The sequence below is a fragment of the Apodemus sylvaticus genome, chromosome 5 (genome assembly GCF_947179515.1).
Source record: "Apodemus sylvaticus chromosome 5, mApoSyl1.1, whole genome shotgun sequence".
In the NCBI taxonomy this organism is placed as follows: domain Eukaryota; kingdom Metazoa; phylum Chordata; class Mammalia; order Rodentia; family Muridae; genus Apodemus; species Apodemus sylvaticus.
Window position 1 is genome coordinate 129,179,654 of NC_067476.1, and position 27,604 is coordinate 129,207,257.

At 43.1% G+C, this 27,604-nt stretch overlaps 1 protein-coding gene across 1 annotated transcript in view; it reads left to right on the top strand.

Annotated features, from left to right (window-relative positions):
• The window catches only part of Cfap61 (cilia and flagella associated protein 61), a 288,694-nt gene that overhangs the window by 27,701 nt on the left and 233,389 nt on the right, over nt 1-27,604 (top strand). Inside the window, exons 6-7 of the mRNA XM_052181504.1 lie at nt 3,757-3,889; nt 12,141-12,294. Coding sequence (XP_052037464.1) covers nt 3,757-3,889; nt 12,141-12,294 — 287 coding nt within the window. The remainder of the gene's footprint in view (nt 1-3,756; nt 3,890-12,140; nt 12,295-27,604) is intronic.

Genomic DNA, 27,604 nt, shown 5'->3' on the forward strand with positions numbered 1-27,604 from the left:
GGTGAAGCAGAAGGGTTATGGGGCCAGTGTAGTGCTGTAGGTTCCAGAGGAACCCCACGGAGGTAATCACTTGCCCTCAGAGCTGTCAGTGGGGTCTCTTGGGAAGGTCAGCATAAATTAAGAACCTGGACCTCCTCTTGTCACCGCTGCACCATGATTCAGAGCTGTCCTAGAATTCCGTACCCCTTAAGCTTGTGCCTTGGTTATTAAGATGCCACACCTTGTTCAAAATACAGCGGTGCTGTCACTAAACACTGTATGTCCAGTGAGCCCAGTGCTGAGTGTTTGGGAAGAGGAGCTTGAAGAAGTGTGGATGGAGGGTGGATGGTAGAGGTAGCCTTGAAAGACGCTGGAATTTGGAATTGACAAATGGATGGAGTGCTGACTACACAGAGGCAGGAAGCACAAGGGCCAGGGGCCTCTGTAAGAGTTCACTTAGGAGCTCACGCATGGTTGAGATGGGTTGACAGAGTGGAGACAAGGGCCCTGGACTCACCCAGAAACAGTAAGGAGCTTGCAAGCCTTGTTAAGTGTGTGATGGAGATGTGGAAAGCAGAGCTGTAGGATCACTGATGGAGGAGCATTGGTTACACCTGCCAGTGGGATGCCAGGGGGGTGAGAACTAAACAAACAAACAAACAAACAAACAACCCAACTCTCCTCTGCCTGCTGTTTGGGCATGTTCTCCAGTGGTTCCTACCTGTGTAATATCTACAGTATGATTACATTCAAACATGTCTTCGCGTGGCATAGTGCCTGTAGTTCAGAGATAGAACTTTGTGCATCTTTGGCACAGAGTCACAGGTGGCAGATTCAGTGTCCAGCCAACATGGGCTGCGTTTCCAGCTCATGCTTTGGGCACTATGCTGTATTCATTCTCATTCTCTCTCTCTCTCTCTCTCTCTCTCTCTCTCTCTCTCTCTCTCTCTCTCTCTCTCTCTCTCTGTCTCTCTCTCTGTCTCTCTGTCTCTCTCTCTTTGTCTCTGTCTCTCTCTCTTTCTGTCTGTCTGTCTCTCTGTCTCTGTCTGTTTGTCTCTGTCTCTCTGTTTCCCCCCCCCCCCTCTCTCTCTCTCTTTCGTCTTTTCAGAAGAGCACCTAACAAGCCTTGGATGGATTTATGGTGAGGCTTCGCTACTCCTGGCCAAGATGACCACCAGTAATTCTCACAGTCATCATATATATTCGGAAATACATGGACAAGGGCGAGGGCAGCATCTGACCAAGTGCAGTCTTACTGTAAACGCGCAGTGGGCCTTTGCTCTTGGCTCGCCCCACACCTGGGAATCCCACTGCCGCTCTGGTGGGAGGGAATGAGATTGCCAGTGGCCAGGGCCATGACGTAAGGGCCAGGGTGAGAGAGAAAGAAGAGCTTGGCTGCCGAGCTAGGAACCGCTGCCTTCCAGCCTCTCAGAGCGTTGACAGTTAACCACACCGCAGATAACAATGGGTCTCTCCTGAACAGTGCAGCCTTTTGCCTTCCTCAGTATCTCTTCTCCGCAGGAAGGGGAGGGATGTTTAGGGAATAAGGGTGTGGTATGCCTGTTTGGAGAACTGCATAAGCAAGGTTAAGTGTTTTCTTTAATCATAGTGCTTTTCTGAGCCTTTAATATGTGACATTCCCGGAGAGCTCCTAGAACAGGTTCTTTGCTCTTTGTTTGGTTTGGTTTTGGTTTTGTGATGAGCTACATCCTCAGTGGCAGCTCCTGACGGCAATTTGCAAGTCATGTTGAGCAGGGTCCATCTTCCAGCTATTATATATGCCTTCTCCTTTGGTATTTAACTATTTGGAATTTGGTATAGTTCTCTTCTTAGCTCTGAGATCTGACTTGGTGTTGGTTTTTGTTTCTTTGTTTTTGTTTTTTTTTCTTTTTGAGTCAGGGTCTCACTGTGTATTCCTGGCTGACCTGGAGCTTACTAGGTAGTCCAGGCTGACCTTGAACTCAGGTTACCTTTATCTCCCCAGTGCGGAGATGAAAGGTGTGCACCACCACACTCAGCTGGTGTTCCGTTTTGAGACAGACGATTGCTTTGTAGCCCAGGTGGTAATGAGGATTGTGCATACCAGGCAAGTGGCCCATTCATATCCGCAGTTCATCTGTAAGATTTAATACTGTCTTTGTTTTTTTTTAATATATTAGTTTCATCAAGGTCCTTGAAATGGGTGTTTTATGTATGTGTGTGTGTGTGTATGTATGTATGTGTATGCATCTGACTTAGATTATTCCAGCAGTGTTGAGCCTGTGTTGCTAGAGTTCTAGGGTCTGGGTGAAGATTTCCTTCAGACTCCAAATTTTCAAGGGTCAGCTATGACTGACTGGAGGTTGTTGTATCGGGGCCAGGAGGAGTTGTGACATGTCTGGTTGTATGATGAATTTTGGTCACTGAGCCAAGGATGCATCTCTCAAGTAATTTTGCATTTTGCTGCTGGTATTCAAAAAGAGCACCCCAACCAATGCTATTCTGAAGGGCACTGTGGTTTCGGAGCTGAGGAAGACGGCTTTCTGTCAGCCCGAGCTTATCTCCAGCCCTGCTGCAGCCCTGTGGTCTCGGGCAAGGGATCTCATCATCCCTGCTTGCATCACTTTCTTCCATCTGAATAGAAAGGGGCACTGCCTGCCTCCTGCAATTTCCTGGAGAAGCACAGCAACAGAAAAGATGGAGTAGAGCCCTGAGCCTTAGACACATCCGGATCCCTCAGTAGACGGGGCTAGTATTAGCCTCAAAGAGAACACACTAGATGATAAAGTGGGGTGGTGGAGATGAATGAGAAGTGTAGAGAAAATAAAGGTCTATAGTCAAATCAGAACACACTGGGGGAAATAATGTGAAGTTGGAACTTTATTTTTAGTATCAGGAGCATAGTCTTAGAGGATCATAGACAGGAAAAATACAACAGTAGATGTTCTCAAAAGTGTGCAAAAGGAAAATGGAGTGCAAGCCAAGATCACATCACTGTGTGAGAGTAAACCTGGTTTCCGCTTCCTTAAGTAGGGTCAAGGTAACTCATTGTCAAGTGTCCCGAGAATAGAAGTCAAGCTGAGTGTCTCCAGCATGGTGAGCAGGCCTTCATTACCTTCATAGCACATCTCCCTCACAGAAAGTCTAGAGCTGTCTTAGACTAGGAGCACACAGGAAGGGCCTGTGAGATGGTTCAGCAGTCAAAGGCAGGCGCTGCCAAGCCTGGTGACCAGAGTTCTAGCCCTGGAACCCATATGATGGAAAGACTGACTTCTGCAAGCTGTCTTCTGACCTGTGCATGTGTGCTGTGGCATGTGTGACACACACACATGCGTGCACATGCACACGCATGCATACGAATGTGCGTGCACACATATACTCTGGATCTACAAAAATTAAATTGAAGGACAGGGACTGTGGGATAATGTCATAGAAGTAATGATCCTTAGGACACATTTGCCAACTGCCGTCCTCAACTATCCTTTAGTTCCTGGCACCCGCTTCCCATTCTCCAGCCATGCTGATCCCCCTGCCCATATGATCCCCGCTCCCTCCCCTCCTGGTCACTGTCACACACTTCATCCCAAGGAACATAGTGTTTTTGAGATATCTGATGCCATTGAAATATATTACACTTCTATTTATGACAATATCAGTCAGCTCATTTCATGAGAATGTTGCTGTAGAACTTAGAATGAGAATGTTGCACTTAGAACAGGGGTGGAGCACAGTAGGTGCCCTGTTGAAGGGCTGCAGTGGATGGAGCAGACCCTAAACTGAAGGCTTTCTGTTACACAGGGTAGAAGACCATGATGATCTCATGCCAATATTTATGCACTATGACAACACTCTCAAGGAAATTTATGGTGAATACTTCTTGGCGGAACTAATCGAGGCCCAAGATGAAGACCATCATGCTGTGGTGTGTGAGGTTGGTGACAGATCTTCCTGGGGACATAGTGAAAGAAATGAGAGGAATGAACCATGCTGTCCTGGCTTGCTGAGCACCCGTGGAGCTGATGTGCCCAGCTGTTGTTTTTAAAACAAAAATCCTGATCATTTGATTTTACCAAATGAAAGACTCAGAAGCCAGATGCTAGGGTGAAAGCCTGCTAGCTCAGAGAAGCAGAGAAAGCACCCAGCGGAGCTTCATCTTTAGTGGACATCCCAGAAGGAAAAATCCAGTAACCCTCCCAACTGAATGTCCCTCCTTTCTACTTCCTGTGTATCTATCTTCTTGACTCGCTCTTACGCTCTATGTTTTTTTTTCCTATGTTCACTTCCTGTCATTTGGTTGCTTGCTCCACCTCTAGATTTATGGGTGACTTTATTTAATCTTGTTTACAAAAAACATAAAGCTTTCGGATTAAAGGTGTGTGCTAGGGCTGAGCCACACCACAACTAGAGACAGGTTTCCCAGTATACAATCTCAGGGTTCGCAGTATGATAGATATCCTGTCCTCCTGCATATCCTTCTAGGTGATGCCAAGCCATCTTCTGTATCCTTCCCCGAGTTAACCCTTTGTGAGGTTATGTAAAGTGACCAGACCACTGTGGATTCTTTACTGGTCTCTAGAAATGTTGACTAGAGATTGGGGAAAGGATAAGATCCCACAGAGATGAATGTGGGAGATTTCTGGACATCCCACAGTGTTAGGAGACCAGAGTTTAGACATCAGTATTCTGCTGCCAGGAAGACTTTGTTTGACTTGGAAAGTTACTTTATTTTACTTTTTGAAGTTGTTTGGATGCAATTTCACACTCACAGTAAAACTTAAAAGTATAAATTCCCTAGATACCAGAGGTTTTTCCTTATTTTATCATTCTCTTGATTACTTTCTCTAATGTCTGTCTTTCTGTGTGTCTATCTGTCTATCTGTCTATTATTCATCTCCCTCTTATCCTCCCTCTGTCTCTATCTATCCATGGACATGTCTATATATTTATTTAGAATCATGTGAAAGTAAGTTGCAGGTGTAATGCCCCACTCATGCTAGATACATAAGTATTTTCCCTACAAAGTTTACAACTACAGTATGATGGTCAAAGTCTAGCAGTCCCAGGGCCTCAGTCAGGTTTCACTGACAGTCCCTACAGTGTTTTGTATGGAAAAACCCACTGACCGTCCCAACAGTATCTTCTAAGGAGAACCAGCTCCACCACAGAGTTGAACTTTGAACTCAGTATGATCGTCTTGACAAATGTGTCCCACCTCACACACACATGTAATGTTTACCACAGTAAATTAAAAAATTTAAAACCTCTTTAAAATTAATAATTAGCAAACATGAATTCAATAGAGCCCTTGGACCCCCACCCATACTGTTCATTATTAGACTCATAATTATGGTTGTTTTTTTTCAAATGGATATTTGAATTTGATCTTAAAAAGATTTCTATGCCAATGGATTAAAAAGCATTAAAAGATTGGAATTTGAAATTTTGCTTCTGGGTGATATTTTTAGGGATTCATTCTTCATACACATTTCTTATTGGATGAAACTTGTATGATGTCTTAAAGAATATTACTTTTCTTGAAACTTGAAATCAAATATTCTCTGTGATAAGAGGAGAAGCTTGAGGATTGCTTCACTTCAGTCCTCACAGACTTGGTGACTGTGAGTCTCTCCTGGGAGGCATTCAGACTCTGTGCCAACTTCATGCTACTGTCACCCTCCTTATGGCGATGAAGAGACAAATACTCTAAATTAGATGTGGGCAAAGGACTTGATTGAAACCCCTCCCGCAAAAGATACAGAACTCATCAGTTGGAGCAGGTGCACTCAGAAAGGTCCTTCCGAATCTTAAGATGCCAGTTTCCTTAGGCATCTGGGAAATGTAATTCAAAGGCACAGTGAAACCAGTCCTATTGGTTCACATCTATAATCCTTGTTACCCAGAACCCAGGCAGCAGGATCCCAAGTACAAAACCAATCTAGGTAGGCTACTTTGTTTCAAAAACAAAAACAAAAAATACAACAACATAAACAACAACAACAACAAAAACTTGCAGTGAGATCATTTTACTCCTAGTAGGATGGCGGTAGCAATAACAACATCAATACTGCTACTACTGCCTCTACTACTAATACCAACAATAACAGCAATGACAATAATAGTAAATAATGAAAGTTTTGGTTTGGAATTTAAGGACATATGAAGGTGACAAGAGTTATTTATTTAACTATTAGAAGAGTTATTACTGTCATGGACAGACAGACAGCAGGATGGTGGGAGCTCTGAGTAGAGTTCAGGTCCATGGTAGAGTACAGGGAGTCCCTGCTTTTAGGGTTCAGAATTGGGAGGAGTGGGAAAGACATTGAAAAACTCCTCCTTTTGATTTGAAGTTGACTATTTTGCTTAAGTAGCCGGAGAGTGAGACGGTAAAGAGTATCAGGTAAGTGGAGTCCATAGAGGGGGGAAGAAGAATCTACAGAAACTTTATTTGTGGAAACCCAAATACTCAAATATCTGGACTGTCCAAACCAAAAGGATGTGCCCTGGCTAACAAGTGACCAGTGCTAAGAAGGGAACACATTTCCACCCAGGCCTTTACAGAAATATCCATGGCAGTCTTATTTATAATATCCCACAGATAAAAACTGCCCATATGTATATCTACTGATAAATGGTCAAAAAGATATGGTACAGAGATAATGGAATATTATTAGGAAATAAAGGGGAATAGAGTAGTGATAGATGTCACTACACATTTGAAAATGTGCTGGAAAGAAGCCAGGCATAGAGACCACATACTATATAATAACCTATATCTAAAAGCTCAGACTAGGCAAGTCTTATGTAGAGAGAAAGAAGTTAGGGGATGGGGCGTGTTCTTAGTTTTTCTTTTGGGCAGTGTGGATAAAAATCTATGACATTATATAATGGTTACACAATTTTATATACTAAAAGCCACTAAGTTATATATTTATGAAAAGTTAGTTTGTAGTAAATGAGTTATATCAATTTTTAAAAATCCTGGTGTCCAAGATAAACTTGGGCCAATTAAATCGATCTTTTGAGGGAGGTGCCCAGTTTTTTGTTTGTTCCTTTAGTAAGTGTGTAATATCTTATATTAAATAGACTCTGGGGCTGGAGAGATGGCTCAGCCATTAAAGGCTAAGCTCACAGGCAAAGCAGCTGGATAGGATCAGTGCCTAAACTGGACTCCAACCCCTGGGCATAACCCATTCTCCTGACTCAGTTTACCTAGTAGTTCAGAGTATAGGTGTGTACTGTCACTGTCTGAATCATTAAGTGTTTAAAGCTCCCCACATGATTCTGGTATATGGTCTGGTTGCAGGCCCTCTTCACCCACTCAGCAGTGAAATACTCTGGGGAGGGTGGGATGCAGTGAGACACCTATGGGTATGTATCTGAAAATGGGAGCTAGCCCTAAAAACTAGGATCTGACAGATTATGCTGAAGACTTTCGTTTATTTTATATATTTAAATTTTTTTTTTACTGGTCCTTCAAAGATTTGCTTTCACATGTCCTCAGTTAGCTCTAGGCTAATGACAAAAGGAAGATTCAGGAAGCATTTGGGCCTAAGCAGCACCATTTTGAAAAACAGGGTTTTTAACCTAACCACTGACAACTGCAGGGAGCAAATCATACAGTGCCTGAATGAGGACTTTGGATCTTCCTTTCCAGTCTGTGTCCTGTTCAAAACAGCCATGGTCTACAGGCACCTTTTAGTTCTCTGGTTTTATTTAAGATGCTACTGCCATCCCAGATGACTTGAGGAAGTGATCTTCAGCAGCCATAGTGAGCTCTGCCTTGTTCTCTTCCTTGGTCTATTTCTTGAACTTTCCACGTGTGAACGGCGAAGCAGACAAAGCCACAGGTTGGAAGTGGCAGTGCTGACCCCGTGGAGGTGGGAGTCCCTAAAGAGGTGAGGGAGTCTAGCCCAGTCTCCTCCAAACCTGCACTGCCTCAGACACCTGAAGCTTTATGTTCTCTTGAGAGGAGATGACAGATTTCAATCAAGGGCGAGGGAAGAGGTAGGACCTGGGTAGAGGAGCCTGGGTGGAGATCACTGTGAGAAGAGCCACATCTTGTGTCTGAAGCCTTTTGGGGGGGGGGTCAAGTTAAATACTGGTCCTACTCTCCACACACACTGTAGGCTTAGGTTTTTTTCAAAACCTACTTGAAGGTTTTTAAAGGCCTCACCCTCCCTTCTAACCTACTGACCAGAGGTAGAGAAAAAGAAGGTTAGTAGGAAGAGGATGTTGTGGACCTGTTTAGAAGTAGTTCCTTGGGGCGATTCCTCTCTTCGCTGTCAGGATATCAGCAGTCCAGTTCAATAGCAAACACCAAGCATGAATCAGTAGTGTTGGTATAATCCAGCAGAAACGGTAAGGCTCCTCCGAATCAGCAGGAGTCAGCTGGAGTGGCCAGAATCAGCTGGAATACCACGAGAAGGTCTTTGGTACATTTCTCTACGAAGTGAAGACTAGCAAAGACCAGCGAAGACCAGCGAAGCATTGCATGGTGTAGCAATGCAAGCATATCTTCTCATTGTTTGCGGGGTTCTATTTAAACACCTAAACATCATGTATTCTCTCAGGTGTCTATTTTGAGCAAAATATCACATGCCCTCTTACAAGACAGTTTGCAGAAAGTATCATGTGACAGGACTGAGTTGTTAAAGAAACCAGAAATGTCTACTTCAGCATGCCTCCCACCTGCCATTCTGCACCTGTCTCTTTAGGGGCCCCTGAGCAAAGGCATGCTAGAGCCAACTTGGGTTAGCTTGAGGGAGCTAGTTGTGAGATCCTCAGGAACTTCGTAAGCTATTTGCTGACCATAGCCAATAGCCATCCTCAAAACCTTATAAAGGCTAGGGATGTAGTCAGCGGGTAAAGTTCCTGCCATATAAACCCAGCATGGTGCACACACCTGTAATCCTAGCACTTGGGAAGCAAGGACGGGAGGATCAAAAGTTCAAGGTCACCCATGGCTACATAGCCAGTTCAAGTCTAGCCTAGAGACTACATGTAGCCCTTGTCTCCAAAAACAAACAAACAAAAAGGCCACTTGTATAAAATTACTGTGTAAGGAATTAAAGCAAGTAATGTTTAAAGGCTGTAATTGGATTTCTTTCAGTGGTGTGTAGCTCTTGGGGATTTTGTATGTGGTCGTATCTAGTGGACATAGTATTTAATAGCATGCCACCACAGTTTCTTCCCTACTTCCCATTTGATGACATCAGTTGGCAACTTGAAAAAACTACCACGATGATGGTATTTTACCATTGGCAAGCACTACACATCTAGGCATTTCTTCCCAATACTGAATCTGCATTTGCCAGCATATACCGTGTATTAGGGTAGCCACCACTACTGACCACATGTAGCAGGACAAAGTGCCTCTTCCCAATCCAGTACAGGACGATTGCAGGCTGTTCACAGAGAATTCTCGAGAGCATGGCTTGAGTAGGAAGAACATCAGTGACTTGTTAAAGAATTGTTGGCTGTGGGGACGTTCTTTGTTCTGTTTGCTACTTTGGACGAGTTCTGAGCTGTGACTTTGCTGCAGGATCCTTGTCATAACTGTACTTTGACATCTGGTGTTTACTTCAAGCTGAGATTTCAAGAAAGGGCAGTTGGAGGCCAAGGCGGCTCCTAGAGACAGATGGGCAGAGCGTCTGTTTTGGCATCATCCAGGACACGGGCAGCAGTGGTCCGAGAAAGCCCCACTGACCTGCAGGCGGGAGAGAGCCTGCCAGGTTAGCCGTGCACTTGGCACCAAGAGAAGGGGCTCAAAGCCAGTAACGGTCGCAACGAGGACAAAACCCTCATTGTGAAATATGGTTACTCGAAAGGGACGCCTGACTGTGGGGCTTTGCGGGTGGAGTTATAAATGTTAAAGGACTCAGGTATAGGCGAGTTAGACCTATTTGTGAAGACAAGACAAGCTCCCAGATGGTTTTCCAGTGACCTAAACCTTCTCTGTGTCATCATGAAGACTTACAGGACAGACAAGAAGAGAAAAACCTCCAGTTTTGTCTGCCAGTGTGAGACTTGGACAGCAAGAAACAACTCTGTCCGCTGAACAATAACAGTAGCCAATTCCTTCGCACACTGTAAAGTGACACGCACAGCACCATGCCCATGGCTGTCTGTCTCACAAATTGATATTTCAGAACAGTCTATCTCAAGACAGTCATTTGAAAGAAACCCAAAGAACGGAGCAGTTATATCCACCATCCGTCCTTGCTCTGTTGCCGTCTCTGATTGTGGGATTTTGTAAGTTGTTACAACCCTAGTGGAGAGATGGGACTATAACAGGTTGTGGAATTGGAAGATGCTAAATCTTTGTTCCTAATGGCAAAACATGTTTTTCTCATTTTCATCAGAATGTGTGATCCATGCCATTTGAAATCAAATCCCCAACACAATGAGCCATTAGTGTAATAGCTCATTACTAACAGCGGTCTTATAAATAATACATTCTTATCATGCACATGTAGCTCGCCATGAAGCCAGCAAAAGGTATTTCAGGCCATGCAAGTTTCGCTGCGCCAGCACGGCTGTAGATTAGAAGGACATCTCCATGTGAACCAAGATGGATGCCAATTTTCCCTGCCGGGAGTGAGGCTGGCCGTCTCTTTCTGCACATATGGTAGATGGATTGGTTAATCAGCGTCTGCTGAGTCTTGGGCCTGAAATTATAGAGAAGCCAGGCAACTGCAGCTACACAGCCTTTGTTCAGGAGTACAAACAAGACAAACAATCACTTGTTATTTGGGGAAAAAATTAAAATGTTTATTTTGGACTTTCATTAAAGTGTCAATGGCTTTATAAAACAGCTGTGTAAATCAGCCTTTCATAGCAAATATCTTTTGGGGAGGGGTCTGGTAAAGGAAAGAATATGCAAGGAAAATTCATTTATGAGAAGACTGCTTGAAAATAAAGAGCCTCTCCTCCCATTTGTTTTCAAGCACACAAAGGTGTCTTGGAGAAAGCCTGTCTTTCCCATCCGAACACCCCTGCCAAATGCTTCCCTGTTTCAGGAGTTAAAGCGTCCTCCATTTGTGTGGAGGTGCTAACTTCTTGGGAAAGGGTGATGCGCAGTAGTGGTAAGCCCCACTTCCTGACTAGAATGGCTGTGTCAATCAGTCACACGCTCAGCTTCCTGGGAGCCTGTGTCCCTCATCAAAAATGTCAAAAATCTGGGCTGGAGAGCTGGCTCAGCAGTTAAGAGCGCTCGCCGACTGCTCTTCCAGAGGTCCTGAGTTCAACTCCCAGCAACCACATGGTGGCTTACCACCATCTATAATGGGACCTGATGCCCTCTTCTGGCATATAGATCATATATGTTTATATAGGTCATATACATAAAACAAACAAACAAATAAATAGATCTTTAAAAATAGTCAAAAATCAAAATTAAAATGACAGTAAGCATTGCATACACTTCGGTACCCAGCACTGATGTTTCAGTGTGCTGAGTGGTTTTTTTGTAGATTGGGCCAGACTTCATTGAGCTGTTTCCCACCAAACAACCTTTCTTCATTCCTCCTCCCCTCAGACCAATAAGTGCCCAGTAGGTGAACTCAAGAGATAAGAAGAGTTTCTTTCTGTCCAGGAGCCCTGAATCTGTGACTGCTCTCTAAGTTGGTGTTCATCTGATGGGTCCAGGGACAACCCCGTTTACTAAGAGCTGTCCATGATGTGTAGGGAGGGACAGAGGGGAGACAGGTGTCTAGAAGGTCAGAGCTTATGGATGAGGAAAAAGAAGAACAAGCAAACAAGCCCCCATCCTTCTTCACGCGCACGCGCGCGCGTGAACACACACACACACACACACAGACAACCCCCTAGCTGCTGGCTGAGGGAATGGAATAGGTGGTCAAGGGTTGGGGTCAGTGAGGAGCCACTCAGAAAGAGGTCACATGTAGTATTCCAGTAGTGCCTCTTTAAGAACACTCTGACCAGTGCCCTACTTCCCAACTCTTAAGATCATCCACAGTGGTCACTTGTTGGATGTGCCTTTGAGCACATCCATGCATGTATTCCATGCATGGTACCAGACACCAGAACTACTTGGCCATCTGCCCTTAAATAACTCAAGAGTATTCCATAAGCTACCAGGGAGCCACTTGCTATGCGCTTGTCACAGCTTCACGGCAGTCATTACCTGAAGTCTGATGTGCGGCTGTGTTCCCGTGTTCCAGGTGGAAGGCAAGGCTGTTGGGTTCATGAGCGTGTGCTCCAGCGTGAACTTGCCTCTGCTACACGAATGCTTTGACCTGGGCCCTTTCCATGGATTCTGCGTCCCACACCCTGATGATGTTCTGAAACCATCAAAGGAATCAAGTCCTGAAGAAAGTAGTGAAGGTATAGTAGCCATCCCAGGACGAATCAGAAAATTCCATACATGTCTTACGCACAGCGTTTCTATTTCTTTGCTGAAAATCTCCTCCAGTCGCAGTTAAGGAGTATGTCACGTGGTTATTCATGTGGGTCTAGAAACAAGCCTGCACAGCTGGAATTAGTGGTTTAATTAAAGCTAAAGTCCCCAAATTTAGAATGTTTGCACATAGAAGTGATAATAATTGCTAGCATTTTAGATTTTTTTCATACCTTCTGTAGTATGAGTCTATTTCAAATGGTCATTTAAAACATACAGCTAATTCCTAGTTATATGAAATAACATGCCGCGTGTATATACATATATACATGCTAGCAAAGTACATATAAAATATATATTTTTTAAAAATTGCTGGGCGGTGCTGGTGCCCACCTTTAGTCCCAGCACTTGGGAGGCAGAGGCAAGTGGATCTCTGAGTTTGAAGCCAGCTTGGTCTATAGAGTGAGTTTCAGGATACCCAGGGCTACACAGAGAACCCTTTCTCCAAAAACCAACCAACCAACCAACCAACCAACCAACCAAACAAACAAACAAACAAGGTCATCAATTTTTAATTAATTTTATTTATGCATGTTTGTGTCTGTGTGGGGTATAGGCCACTGTGTGTGTGTGTGTGTGTGTGTGTGTTCATGTGTATGTGTGCCCACACCCATGGAGGGAGCACAAGCTCTTAACCTTAGAGGCATAAAATTAATTTTGAAATATGTCTGTGCCAGTGTTTCATAAAGGAAGATGAGGTAATCTCAAACGTTGGTTATTAAGACCCATGGCAGCTTCATGGTTAAGGAGGTTCTTATTGCAAATAGATAAAAACATGCAGGTGAGCTTAGGTATGTTAATCCACTTCTCCAATTTGGGTTCCCCATGTGTAGTGAGAAAAATCTCCATCAGACAGAGTTTGTGAATTTTCACTGAGATAAGAAACCTAAAATGTGTTACTTGGTGTCTGAGTCTTGAATGAATTTGGTGAGCAGTAAATGTTAGTAAGTAGTAGTTGGTGGCCATAATTTCTTTATGACTGGCCATTCACCTGCTCTTGGAGGCAAAAATCAGGAATTTTTTTTTTAAATTGCACTGCTTTCTCTATTATGAAGGGTTTTGGTAAGGTTGTTCAAATGTGGGAGAGGTGTGGTGTGGTTGGTGGCACAGGACTTGGTATTTCAGTCAACGGCAGGTGTCACTTTAGCCAAGCTGCCCCCCTCAATGGGAAAAGCCAACACTAGGCGGGTGGATGCAGACTGTCCTGGCTGCACACGCATCACACAGAACCAGGAAGCCCTCCATGGGAAGGTACTTCCCTTTTGTACTGGTGACAACACCCTTCCCAACATCGAGCCCTGAGGTCAGTACTGTCTCGTGGTGAAGGATGGCTCGCCCAGGCTCTCGGGGGAAGGAATGTTCTGGAGGAGCAGTAGAATACCACGAGATAGCCCTGAACTAGAAGTTCTCAAAGTCACCCTTCAGCGCAAGAATTCTTCAATATTAGAGTTGTGATGTTCTTGGCTCAGTGGCAAGCATGGGAAAAAACCAAACAGAACAAAGACAGATTGAAAGGATATAGCCACCTCCTGAGGCTGAGTCCTCCCGATGCTACTGGTATTCCTTATATAGAAAGAATGGAAGCTTTTTGTCTCAGGGGAGAGGAAGAGGGTCAAAGGTAAGCCTGAAATGACACATTACCTATTATGTCTCTGCCTAGCAAAAGCCTACGGAGTCAGGAAGGCCAGGCGCTGGCTTCTCATTCCCCACCTCAACCTATTTCATAAAAAAACATCTTCCCTAGGATCAGCGGCAAGCGAAGGAAAGTAGAGGAACTTGTTACCTATCACAGGGTGTTTATTTTGAAAATTAGTTTTCTGTTCACTGACACAAAGATGATTCCTTATGAAATTGTCACCAGGGAACTTCCACTGTAGACTTGAGATAACTCGGGGATGGAGTCATAGGTCCTCAGCAGCTCATTATAGCCAAGCACCGTCACCAGCACATTCTACAGCTGTCTCTTCATTACCTCAACAGAGGAGTCTCCACAGAAGACCGGGAATGAGCTTTGACCTCTTTGTTTTTTGTCTTTCTGACAGAAGTCTCAAGTTAAAGGAAATACAGTTTCTCAAAAACATGAACTAAAACTTGTGTTTTAAAAGAGCACACATCATTGTGCTTCATATTTTATATTTTGTATTTTGTCTGGTGATTGTTCCCCGTTGCTTCTCTGATGCTGTGATAAAACACTCTAACCAAAAGCGACCTGAGGGGAAAAGGTTGATCTGGCTTACACTTCCAGTTCATGATGCACTGCTGAGAGAGGTCAGGGCAGGAGCCCAAAGCAGGCACAAAGCAGAAACCTTAAAGGAATGCTGCTTCTCAGCTTGCTTTCTAGCTTATGCTCAGACAGCTTTTTTTTTAATTTATTGGTATATTTATTTACATTTCAAATGATTTCCCCTTTTCTGGACCCCCACTCCCCGAAAGTCCCATCAGTCCCCTTCCCTCCCCCTGTTTTCCCACCCAACCCTTCCCACTTCCCTGTTCTGATTTTGCCTTATACTGCTTCACTGAGTCTTTCCAGAACAAGGGGCCACTCCTCCATTCTTCTTATACCTCATTTGATGTGTGGATTATGTTTTGGGTATTCCAGTTTTCTAGGTTAATATCCACTTATTAGTGAGTGCATACCATGATTCATCTTTTGAGTCTGGGTTACCTCACTTAGTATGGTGTTTTCCAGCTCCATCCAGTTGCCTAAGAATTTCATGAATTCGTTGTTTCTAATGGCTGAATAGTACTCCATTATGTCTATATACCACATTTTTTTGCATCCACTCTTCTGTTGAGGGATACCTGGGTTCTTTCCAACTTCTGGCAATTATAAATAGGGCTGCTATGAACATAGTGGAACATGTATCCTTATTACATGCTGGGGAATCTTCTGGGTATATGCCCAGGAGTGGTATAGCAGGATCTTCTGGAAGTGAGGTGCCCAGTTTTCGGAGGAACCGCCAGACTGATTTCCAGAGTGGTTGTACCAATTTGCAACCCCACCAGCAGTGGAGGAGTGTTCCTCTTTCTCCACATCCTCGCCAACACCTGCTGTCTCCTGAATTTTTAATCTTAGCCATTCTGACTGGTGTAAGGTGAAATCTCAGGGTTGTTTTGATTTGCATTTCCCTAATGACTAATGAAGTTGAGAATTTTTTAAGATGTTTCTCTGCCATCCGAAGTTCTTCAGGTGAGAATTCTTTGTTTAACTCTGTACCCCATTTTTTAATAGGGTTGTTTGGTTTTCTGGAGTCTAACTTCTTGAGTTCTTTATATATATTGGATATTAGCCCTCTAATCTGATGTAGGATTGGTGAAGATCTTTTCCCAATTTGTTGGTTGCCGATTTGTCCTTTTGATGGTGTCCTTTGCCTTACAGAAACTTTGTAATTTTATGAGGTCCCATTTGTCAATTCTTGATCTTAGAGCATACGTTATTGGTGTTCTGTTCAGAAACTTTCTCCCTGTACCGATGTCCTCAAGGGTCTTCCCCAGTTTCTTTTCTATTAGCTTCAGAGTGTCTGGCATTATGTGGAGATCCTTGATCCATTTGGATTTGAGCTTAGTACAAGGAGACAAGGATGGATCAATTCACATTCTTCTGTATGCTGACCTCCAGTTGAACCAGCACCATTTGTTGAAAAGGCTATCTTTTTTCCATTGGATGTTTTCAGCCCCTTTGTCAGACAGCTTTTTTATGTCGCAGAGACTCACTTGCTTAGGGATGGTGCCGCCCTTAGTGGACTGGCCCCTCCCAGATCAATCGTCAATCAGGACAATCTCTTATAAACATGGCCAAAGGCCGGTCAGATCTGAGGAATCACTCAGTTGACGATCCCTCTTCCCAGACGACTCTGGGTTATGCCAAGTTGATAATAAAAACTATCTTTTTAAAGGATTTTCGTTTTCATATGCATTATCTCATTTTCCCTCAAAGCTTGATACTAGAGCAGTAGGGTAGGCAAAGCTCTCTCCATTTTATTCTGCTTAGCTTGTTCAAGGTTTATGAATCTCGTCATTCACTGTCTCAAAAGCCCAGTCCAGACTCCTTCCTAGCTAGCCCTACTGCATCTATGCAAACTCATAATCTGGATGAGGTGACTTTTTTTCTTTTCTTTTTGGTCTTATGCATGCGAGGCAAATAAATAGTCTACCTCTGAGATACACCCTCAGTCCAACACCACCTGTCTCTTTGGTCACAGCTTCTAAAACTGTGGGTCAAAAACCCCAGTGGGGTCTGAATGGAGAAGTTACAAGAAATTTGGTTTTTCAATGCATATTGACCAAAAAATCAATCCAGAGTCAATTTTGCAATGAATCCAGGAACTTTCCAGAGCTGCTCACCTGTGTCACATCCTCTGACTTCACCGTAGCCTTGATTCTGAGCGTACAACATGGACAATTCACACTGCTCCATTGTCACAGCATGCCATTACTAAGGAATGCTTCGAGAGACTGTTATGGATTGTGGTGTCTTTTATGTACATAGAACTCTCTCCACTTGTATGGAAACTTTAAAAGTTTTTCTACCGTGATTCTTCTGTCCAGTAGTACCAAATTAGTACGTCTTTGCGTTGGATTGTGCTTGCTCAAATATTTGGTTTTAAAAACTGCTGTCTAAATTGCTAGCTTGAATGTGATTTTAAAAAAAGTATTAAATGAGCCCTGTCACTTCAGAGTTGGTTGGAGGCAGAGACAGGCAGATTGCTGAGGCTCACTGGCCAGCAAATCTAGCCAAACCAATGAGATGTAGGTTCATTCAGAGAGACCCTGTTACAAAAGAGTAAAGGTGGAGGTCTCAAAAGAGACAGATGCCAGTCTGCTGCCACCCTCCCCATACATACATAAACGCACACACATACATACACACACATACACTCATCACTAACGAACATATATTCTACAGGCATACATAAAAATCACACAATGAATTTTGATTTGCTTAACACAGAATTTTCCAACAATTTATAAAATAATCCTAGGCATACTTCTGCCACTTTGTACTATACACTTATGGGAAGCAACGGTCCCAGCATAGATAATTACAAAACATTAATCATCTCTGAAAATGTTGGGGGATCTTCTACTGCTTCAGAATCAAAATTTTTTTTAAAAGACTATTTTTATGTATGTGAGTACACTATCACTCTCTTTAGACACACCAGAAGAGGGTATTGAATCTTATTACAGATGATTGTGAGACACCATGTGGTTGCTGAGAATTGAACTCAGGACCTCTGGAAGAGCAGTCAGTGCTCTTAACCGCTGAGCCATCTCTCCAGGCCCAGAGCCAACTATTTAGCCAAGATTTAATTCTTAATATAAAAAGTAAATAACATGTAAATAATTAGTATGCAAATTTACATTAATCTTTAATAAATATTAAGGTTGGACTGGAGAATGATTTAATCTGTAGTCTTGCCACAGAAGCATGAAGACCTGAGTTGGATCCCAGCACCTTAAAAAGGCTAGCCTGGTGGCATGTTTCTGTAATCCCAGTGCTGTGGAGGCAGACACAGACGATTCTGAGGGTTTGCTGGCTTGCCAGTCTCGCTGGATCAGGCAGGAGCTTCAGGTTCAGCAAGAGACCCCGTCTCAGTAATTAAAAATAATAAAAAGATGAAGAGTGAATGAGAAAGACATCCAACATCCTCTTCCAGCCTCTCCAGTGCTTGGACACATTTATGAAAACATGAGGGGCCACACATACATGCCCCCAAATAGTGAAATTATACGTTTACCAAATAACTGATTTCAAATATATTTTTATGATTCATTATTGGAAATGATTAAATTAGTTATATATTTTATATACCTACATACCTGGAGTAACATAAACATTTCTCAGGCAAAAAGAGAACTAGAGTAGACTCTGACAACAATTGTTTCACTAAATACAGAATTCCACGTCAGTGAACTGTTTAATTTTACCAGTGACCAACCACATCCTCAGACTTGATTGCATGTCTGCGCATGTGTGCCAACACACTTAATTTGAACGACTTTCTTTTGCTGGAATCTTCACGTTTCATCTTTAGGCCTGTCTCGAGCTATAGACAGAGACAGTGCCTTGTCAAGTTGTAATCTGGAAGAACTGCAAATGAACACCGCAGGCACTGGCCGCTCCCTGAATCCTACCTAAGAGCTCCCAAATAAATGACTGTTTTAAAGAGACTGGAGAATGTCCAGTCTCTTTGTACCAGTGTGAAAGGATTTTCCTCACACACAACAGACTGGACTGAGGTTTAGACAGCCCAGCTCCTTTGTCCTTCAAGTGGAAGACTCTGAGATGACATGAGTGGAGGACTGAGTACCAGTTGTCCACCGTGGTCATCGGCAATACACCTGCCATTGTTGGTTCCTTCCCTTGCTCCTCTGCCTCAGTCTTCTTCCTGTGTTCCCTGTTCTCTCATCTCTGACTCTAGGTCTCTCTTTTCCTAGCAGCTGTGAAAACTTGCAACTTCACAGCAGCCTCAACCCTTCCAAAAAGGGAAAATTGTAAAACCTAATGTTCCTTCTCTATCCAATTCTTTATACCATTGTGATGAGCCTACTGTCGGCCATCCCAACCTTATAAATGCCCAGAGTCTAAAAAGCTTAGTTGTGTACATTAGTTTGCTTCTCACCAGAGCAGTGCAAATCTTGCATGTAAATACATACATACACATACACGTATATGTAGTTCATTTAAAGTTTTTGGGTTGGGGTTGACTGGGGAGAGTTCCAAAGGTATAGATTTTGAACTAACATAAAGTAGAGTTTTTATTTGTTGGAGGTTATTCTAGGAGTGGTGAGTTCCTGGATTGCTGGGAGAATTTGTAAAGAAACAGTCATATATATTACACACACACACACACACACACACACACACATGCATGCTCACGCAGTGAGAGAGAGAGGGAGAGAGAAAGCGAGAGAGGGAGGGGAGAGAGAGAAGAGAGAGAGAGAGAGAGAGAGAGAGAGAGAGAGAGAACAGGCTTTCTGTGATGTGGGAGATTGTACCAAGTGAGGTCTAAGAGTCTCTTAAATGTTGAGCCTCTGAAGATGTGCAGGACCACATCAAGATGTTCCATATACCCAGCACTTAATGAGTATTCTCCTTCCGTGACAGTAAAAAGGCTCAAAGCTCAAAACAGTGTTTCCTTCCAGTTGGCCCTGTTGCTGGCCCCTTGTGGAGTTTGCAAATCAAGCTGTGGCTTTTGTTAGCTGCATCATCACAATAAAGATTTTGGAATCAGAATTGAGCTGGCAATTTTCTTGATGATGCATAAGGCAAAATAGGGCACAGCCTGCATCTCCACAGCTGTATTGGCATCACCCTGTTTAATAGCCTTAAAAGAGAGAGAGAGAGAGAGACAAGTCCAAATAAAACAACTTTTGTTCGTCATGTAGGCCGGTGTGTTCTGAGCGGCACAGATCTCTGTTTTATAAGACCCCTGCAAGGTTCATACTTGTAAATCTCATTACACACCCGGGGTCTACCTTACAAAAATCCCCGTAGAATTCGATGTGCTCCTTGGCAGGGAAAGATTTCATTTTATATAACAGAATTGTGGCCTTTCAGAAAGATAATTAGCATAGCTTCCTGTAACTAAGCCATTCAGGAGAAGTGTTGCTTATTGTATGTTAAAAGGCCATTCAAAAAAATGTATTTATATATTTGTTTTTTTCAAAAACACCCCATGTAAAAAGGCATCACTTCCAAATCATCAAACATACCACTGTAGCGGTCAGAAAATGTTTTGTAACATTTAATTTCTTTTCATTTTAATTTACATGTGCTGCTTTCCTCAGGTTCTCTCTCATCTTGGGCAAGAAATACTGAATTCATTTTGTATGTACTGAAGCCAAAAGAAAAAAATACAAAAGAAAACAAAATCCCCAAACTGGAGACTGCATTAAACCTCACCGAGTCTTTTCGTTGTCTTTCTAAGGCTCCACTTTCCCTGATTCCATTCTTACTTGGTTCTTCACACAGATTTCAGGCAGTGTAAGATTCTTGTGTACAGAGCACAGCACAGTTCTGCCCTTGTGTGTGCAGCCTGCACTGCAGTTCTCTAACTGGGAGCTCCCCAGGATTTTGTATTAATAACAAAGCATTATAAGCAAGAAGTGTCTTTGTCCCTGGTTTCTTCCAGATTTCCCTAGTAACAAGTTAAACAACAGAAATTTACCTCCCAGTTCCAAGGCCTGAAGTTGGCTGAGATCAAGGCCCCTGGCAGGTTTCTTCTGAGGCCCTTCTCCTTGGGTCGCCTGCGGCCATCTGCTTCCTATGTCATCTTACAGTTTGCACTCCCTGCTGGTCATGTTCAGTGTCCTCTTAGGGCTCACCTTAGTGGCTTCCTTTAAATGGTGAGTCTGTTTGGCCCAACCAGGTGTCCCGCTGCCTCTTCTCAGATGCCACCAAGGACAGCCTCTAAGGCATAGGAGATGACAAAACAAGAGGACCCGCAACTGTGCCCCCACATTGCAGCCTCTGTCATGGGCTTTGTAGGGACCGCTGCTGTGGGAATGCTGATCTACCTGACCACCCTTCATCTTCAGTTCTTATCACCAGCATCTGGCCCCTGTCTCCCCACTGCCTTTTCATTCCTTAGGGCCCGTAGGTTCTTCGATGCCTCATGGCCAAGGCTGCAGGGCTATGATATGACCACAGTAAATCTGAAAGTGGTCACAAAGTCAGCCACTCTATGCATAGGTAATATGCATACGAAGTTTAATACGTCAGCTGCTGATGTATGTCTATCAGAATTGTCATTGTTTTAAATTTGAAATGACTTGTCGTGTTCCGGATTGAACCCAGGCCTGTGTGCAGGCCAGGGAAGTGCTCAGCCACTGAGCTGTTGTACTGCCAGCCCTGAATTCTGTCCTTTTAAAACAGTTATTTATTTATTTATTTATTTATTTACTTATTTACTTATTTATTCATTTATTTTTGCCAGTGAAATATAGCTTTAGCACATGAAGGCGAAACAGGGAAAACTAATGTCATCTCCAGGGCTTTCACTTACGCCTTCCAATTTTGATTGTCTAGAATTATGTGCATGGCAGCGGCACATAAAAAAAAAAAAACCTCTAGAAAACAAGTCCACAATACTAGGCCTGTGTGCAGGCCGAGTCGTTCTCAAGAACAGTTTAGGCTCTTGCAAGAGGATCTCGGGGGCCATCTTTGGGTTCATAACGTGCCAGGAGGAGTCTGAGGCAGAGCAGTGAGCTGGAGCTGCCAGCCAGGGCCGCTGCCTCAAGCCCGCTGGGTGGGCCTTTGGGTTATTTAGCAAAACCTGTTACTGATTTTCAGTCCTCATTCCAGCGCTGGCTTCTAAGCCCTTTGCAGGATTTCAAAAACAACAGCAGCCTCAGATGAAGGCAGCTGCCTCCGAATCCATTATTTTTGCAGAGAGCAAGATGAAGGGGGTCGGCGTTCCCACCCCTTTTCTGCTGGGGGAGCGACCTGCGATAGGACTCAGCCCCGCTCTCCAGTGGTCAGATTCATTTCACAGTGGCAAAAACACAAATGCTTTGATACGGGGCCTGGAGGTCTTTGAAAGGAAAGTGGCTTTATTTATATTCCTTATGATCATTATGTGCTGGGATTATTTTCCCAGTAGGTGATGTCTCTTTTGCCCATATTTATGAAGCAGGGGAGAAAGCATTTAATGAATTTCAAGAGTGTATTTGACTGTAAAACACATCTCAGTATATTCACATGTAAATAACCCTTTGATTTGTTCTCTCTGGTGACCTTTTTTTTTTCCTTTGGGCTACATCACAGTTTGTTGTTGTTTTCCATTTTTAAATGGGAGGCTGGGTGATAATAATGAAAGATTATGCAAAAAAAATCCATGTTTAAAATAATGTTGATATGCCACTTGCGCTGTAGGATAATTACAGTAATTTGGCTATTACACTATATGGAGGCAGGAGCTGGTTGGTAGCAAACACAGCAATGGGGTGATTCAAGGGATTTTCATCCCAACTGGCTGTTTGATCCTGCTGACTTTTCTCTTGAAAATCAATTGCTCTCTATGAATACTCTGAATTCCCCCTTGATTAAATTGGCTGTCAGTGGGCTGCACCCATTACATGGGGGTCGCCCCAAGTTCTGCCTGCTTATAAACGTGTTTTTATTTTGACAACTCTCAACCTATCGTGGACCAAATTTAATCTGAGGGAAGAAACAGAGGAAGTAATTACTAAAAACACAGTTTCGTGCATGGCAGCAAACCAAGGGGGATGCTAGTGCTTCTGCTGCCTGGCGTGGAGCCAGCTCCTCGGAGACCGGGTCCCCTTGTATTTTGCTTGGTCTTTGGTGTTTTCTGACCTCCAGGGCCTCATGGCTCGCCTCACTCAGCCAGACCTGGGAGAGGTGCCACGGAAGCCTCTTTATCTCCTCACGGGTCTTTTGGAATCAGTGTTAGAAATCTGATTTTTTTTTCTTGAAAAGGAAGGACCTCTAGTATTGAAGATAAAGAAATTATTAGAGCCATGACTGGGGACACACACACACATATACATACACACATACACATATATATATATATATGTATATATGTATATATATATATACACAGACACATATATACACATGTATATACATATATGTATGTATATATGTTTGTGTGCTTGCATCTAGCTCCACAAGGAAAGAGACTCCATCCTCTTTATTGAGTGCTGATTTAAATGTATGTAAAATATTTGGCAGTAGAGGAAAACAAGGAGAACCCAAAGTTAGTTCTACAAAAAGCACCTTTTGTAATAGTTATGGGAAGATACCCAGCTTCTCTCACATAGACATGCCCTGTCGGTGAACAAACACAGCTATCCTAATACCATAGTAAAATACAGTTTATTCTGGAGCCAAAAAGTGAGTGTCCCGTGGCCTAGGGACATAGACTCAGATTACCCCAGTATGGTCTGATGTGGCAACAGTTTTATGCACAGCTTTTATGGAACAGATCGAAAGAAAATTATAAATCAAAGCATATTCAGATATGGTGGGGGAAACATCAGGTGGGGAGGCTCGGAGAAGCACGGAAGTTACTCGCTGCCTCACTTCCCAGATGCTCTGTGATGACATCTTGGCCTTTGAATTAGGCGAAGCTAAGAGATCGGGTCGGACATTCTAAAATGGCTTTTATGGGAGAGTCACAAGGGTGTTTAGTCAAGCATAGAGATGGACAATGAATGTCATTTGTTTTTTATTTTTATTTTTATTTATTTTTTGCAGGTGGTGGAGGAGATGACTAAAAATAGTCCCAGATAATTTGGCTCTAAACCTACAAGATTCCAGCTCTCCTCCATCACACAAGGAACAGCCTTAAACTGATGGGGGTTTTAGGGGAGAAAGTTAGTTGCAGGTCTTTTTCTTTTAAAGGTAGTTCTATGAGGCTAAGTTGCCATGTGCCTGTAAGAGGGGCATCATCTTTGCCCACTGAGAAGTTTCTCCGTGCGCGTCCCAGGCCCATTTCTTTGTTCGTGACTCCTATACTGGCTCCACCCGGATTTTTCAGTTGGAATCATCTATTCTTATTTCATTCTCGTGGAATTTCAGGGTCACACCACTGGTCCTTTCAGCCAAGGCCTCCTCGTGTGTCCCAAGTCAGGGCTTCTGGGCCGCTCTTAGGCAAGGCAAATGTGCTCCTTAAACGTTCATTCTGGTTTCTGCTTCTGATTTGATGCTCATCAGTGGTCGGGATTCCGCTTCCGAGAGATCTCTTCTCTCTTTCCAAGAGACCTCTTCTCTCTTTCCATCTTGTGGCTAGATCCTTTCTTGCAGCCATCTTTCTTTTACCTCCTCCCCCCATTAGACTTTTCTAATTTTTCTTTTCTTGAAAAGATTTGTTTATTTACAGTGTTTTGCCCACATGTATACACTAGAAGAGGGCACCAGATCTTGTTACAGATGGTTGTGAACCAGCATGTGGTTGCTGGAAATCGAATTCAGGACCACAGGAAGAGCAGCCAGTGCTTTTAACTTCTGAATCATCTCTCTAGCCCCCTCTAATTGGCCTTTCAACCTCACTTTTAGAGCAGTCCCTCAACTTTTAGTATTTCTTTTTTAATTTATTAATTACTATTGTTATTTCTTTGTTTCTGTTTCCTAGTGTCTTTGAATTCATTTTGTCCTTTCTTTGTCCTTATGAATTTTCTTTCTTTTCTTTTCTTTTCTTTTCTTTCTTTCTTTCTTTCTTTCTTTCTTTCTTTCTTTCTTTCTTTTCTTTTCTTTTCTTTCTTTTTTTCTTTCTTTCTCTCTTGTTTTTTCAAGACAGGATTTCTTTGTGTAGTCTTGGCTGGCCTGGAACTCACTATGTAGACCAGGCTGGCCTTGAACTCAGAGATCTGCCTACCTCTGCCTCCCAAGTGCTGGTATTAAAGGCGTGTGCCAACACTGCCTAGATATTTTTTTGTTTTGTTTTGTTTTGTTTTGTTTTGTTTTTTAAGAAAAGCATTTGGGGCTGGAGAGGTGGCTCAGTAGTTAAAACCACTTATAATTCTTGCAGAGGACTGTGGTTGGGTTCCCGAAACTCCTTTCTCCTCTCTCTCTCTCTCTCTCTCTCTCTCCTTCCTTCCTTCCTTCCTTCCTTCCATCCTTCCTTCCTTCCTTCCTTCTTTCCTTCCTTCCTTCCTTCTTTTTAGATTTATTTATTTTATGTATGTGAGTACACTCTTACTCTCTTTAAACACACCAGGAGAGGGCATCTGATCCCATTATAGATGGTTGTGAGCCACCATGTGGTTGTTGGAAATTGAACTCAGGACCTTTGGAAGAGCAGTTGGTGCTCTTAATTACTGAGCCATCTCTCAGGGTTCCCAGAGCTCTCATGCAGTCTGTAACTCCAGTTCCAGGGCATCTGACAACATCTTCTGGCTTCCACAACACTGCATATATGTGGTGCACATGCATACAGGCAGTCAAAACACCCATATACATAAAATAAAAATAAATACATCTTTTAAAAAATTTTTTTAAAAAAAAGAAAGAAAGAAAAAAAGGTGGGCGGTGGTGGCACATGCCTTTAATCCTATCACTTGGGAGGCAGAGGCAGGCGGATTTCTGAGTTCAAGGCCAGCCTGGTCTACAGAGTGAGTTCCAGGACAGCCAGGGCTACACAGAGAAACCCTGTCTCGAAAAATAAACCAAAATAAAATAAATAAATAAATGAATAAATAAATAAATAAATAAATAATAAAAAAATTAAAAAAAAGTTCTTGTGGTGTCAGTACTTGGAAGATAACATAAAAACATTTATTGGGAAGAACCCTTTTCTGTTAATAGGACCTAAATGGTTGAGGACCTTCAAATTAACTGGCAATCTACCGGGTATTGGGAGAAGGGGAAGATAAACACTGGAATATTCTCCTCTAGTGACAAAAAAACTCATTAAGAGTTAGAGCAAGAGGTAGAGGTGGATATCCCACCTTGACGAAGAAGAGTGGTATCTGTGGGAAGTTCTCTTGGGCTTCTTGGTGGTGGTGGTGGTGGTGGTACAGTGCTGTCTTCCTAGGCTTTCTCCTGCATAGGGTGCTCTTTTCTTGATGCTGTTTTGAGAAAAGGGCTCACTGTGTAACCTTGGGTGACCTATGTAATTCAGGCTAACTCACAGAGATCTGTCTGCCTCTGTCTCCTGAGTGCTGGAATTAAAGGACCACAACCTCACACCAGATTTGCAACTGAATTCACCCCCAAGCAAAGGGCTTGTCTTCTACAAAATAGGAAAACATTTGCAAGCAAGTTTCCCCCGGGGTGGGGGGGTGGGGGGTGAGGGGGTGGGGGTGGTGGGGGTGGTGGGTGGGGGGTAGGGGAGGTAGAGTGGGAGTGGGTGGGGTAGGGTAGGGTGTAGAGTTGGGGTGGGTAGCTGCTTAAGTTTAGACAGATTTCCTTTCCACCACTGCTGACCACTTAGCTGTCTTTGGTTTGAATTTCCAGACCTCCAGGGTGGCTTGCGCATCCCATCCTTTTCCCTGTTTGAAACTCCCCAGTACTTTTCACCGTCAAGGTGTGGTGTGAATTGTAGAGAGGGGTTGCTTAGAGGTTCCAAGGCAGAGATGCAAAAAGAGAAGACTATAGATTGGAGCAAAGAAATAAAAATTGACTATTTGGAGCAAATTATAAGCCTGATTTTTGAGACCACAGCCATCCAGTCAAAAGCATACAAAATAATGGGTCTCATTTATGACCTAGGATCTTGTTCATGGTCACCCCAGTTACTCTCTCCTTTGTTCGTTGCTGTCTTCTGTCTTCTCTCCTAGATAATACTTGTATTGGTCTCGCTCATAAATAAATAAGCATGCATATATTATGCACACAAATATATACACACATTAGTGAGATTAGTCATAGTTGAAAGTGTAGTATTTGTCTTTCTTAGCCCTTGCACTTTCTTGTTCCCTGTTCCATTTTCTTTAGACCTTTTCCTACGTAGTCTCACTTTTACTTCTCTCCCTCTCTCTCTCTCTGTGTGTGTGTCACACACATACTCACCACATTTATATACACACACATGTGCATACATATACTCACCAACACAATACACACAATACATGCTCACAACACACACACACATGCACACACACACACACACACACACACACACACACACACGCACGCACATAGAGTAATCTCCATCATTTTCTTTGAAATAATATAATTTCTTTTTTTTATAGATTATTAAAACTCCACTGTGTGTATATTGCAGTTTTTAATCCATGTATGCAGACAGACATCTAGTCTGCTTTCATACCTTGGCTGTTTGAACAGTCCTACAGTAAACATCCCACAATGCATTTAGATTTTGTCAGGTGTATGCCCGGGAGTGGCATAGCTGCCTCATAGGGAGCTCTGAAGGTTCTGAGGAAGCTCTATACAGATTTCTCTAGGGTTCACATTAGTTTACAGTACCACCCACACCATAGAAAGCCCCACCCCCTTTGATGGCATTCATAGACTGTTTTCTCATTGTTAGTCATTCTGAACAGTGTTAGGGTTCTGTGGTCCTGGTACCAACAACCAGGGTGAGAGAAAATCTCAATGTATTTTTTTTTCATTTCTCTGGTGGCCAAAGATGTCGAACCTATTTTCGCATATTTATTTATTGGCTACTTGTATCTCTTCTTTTAGGAACTGTCTGTTCTTTCCCATTTATTGATTGTGTGATCTGAGGAGTTGTGGTCAACTTTTTGGTTCTTTGTAGACACTGGCTACCAGTCTCTCAGGTGTACAGTTGGCAG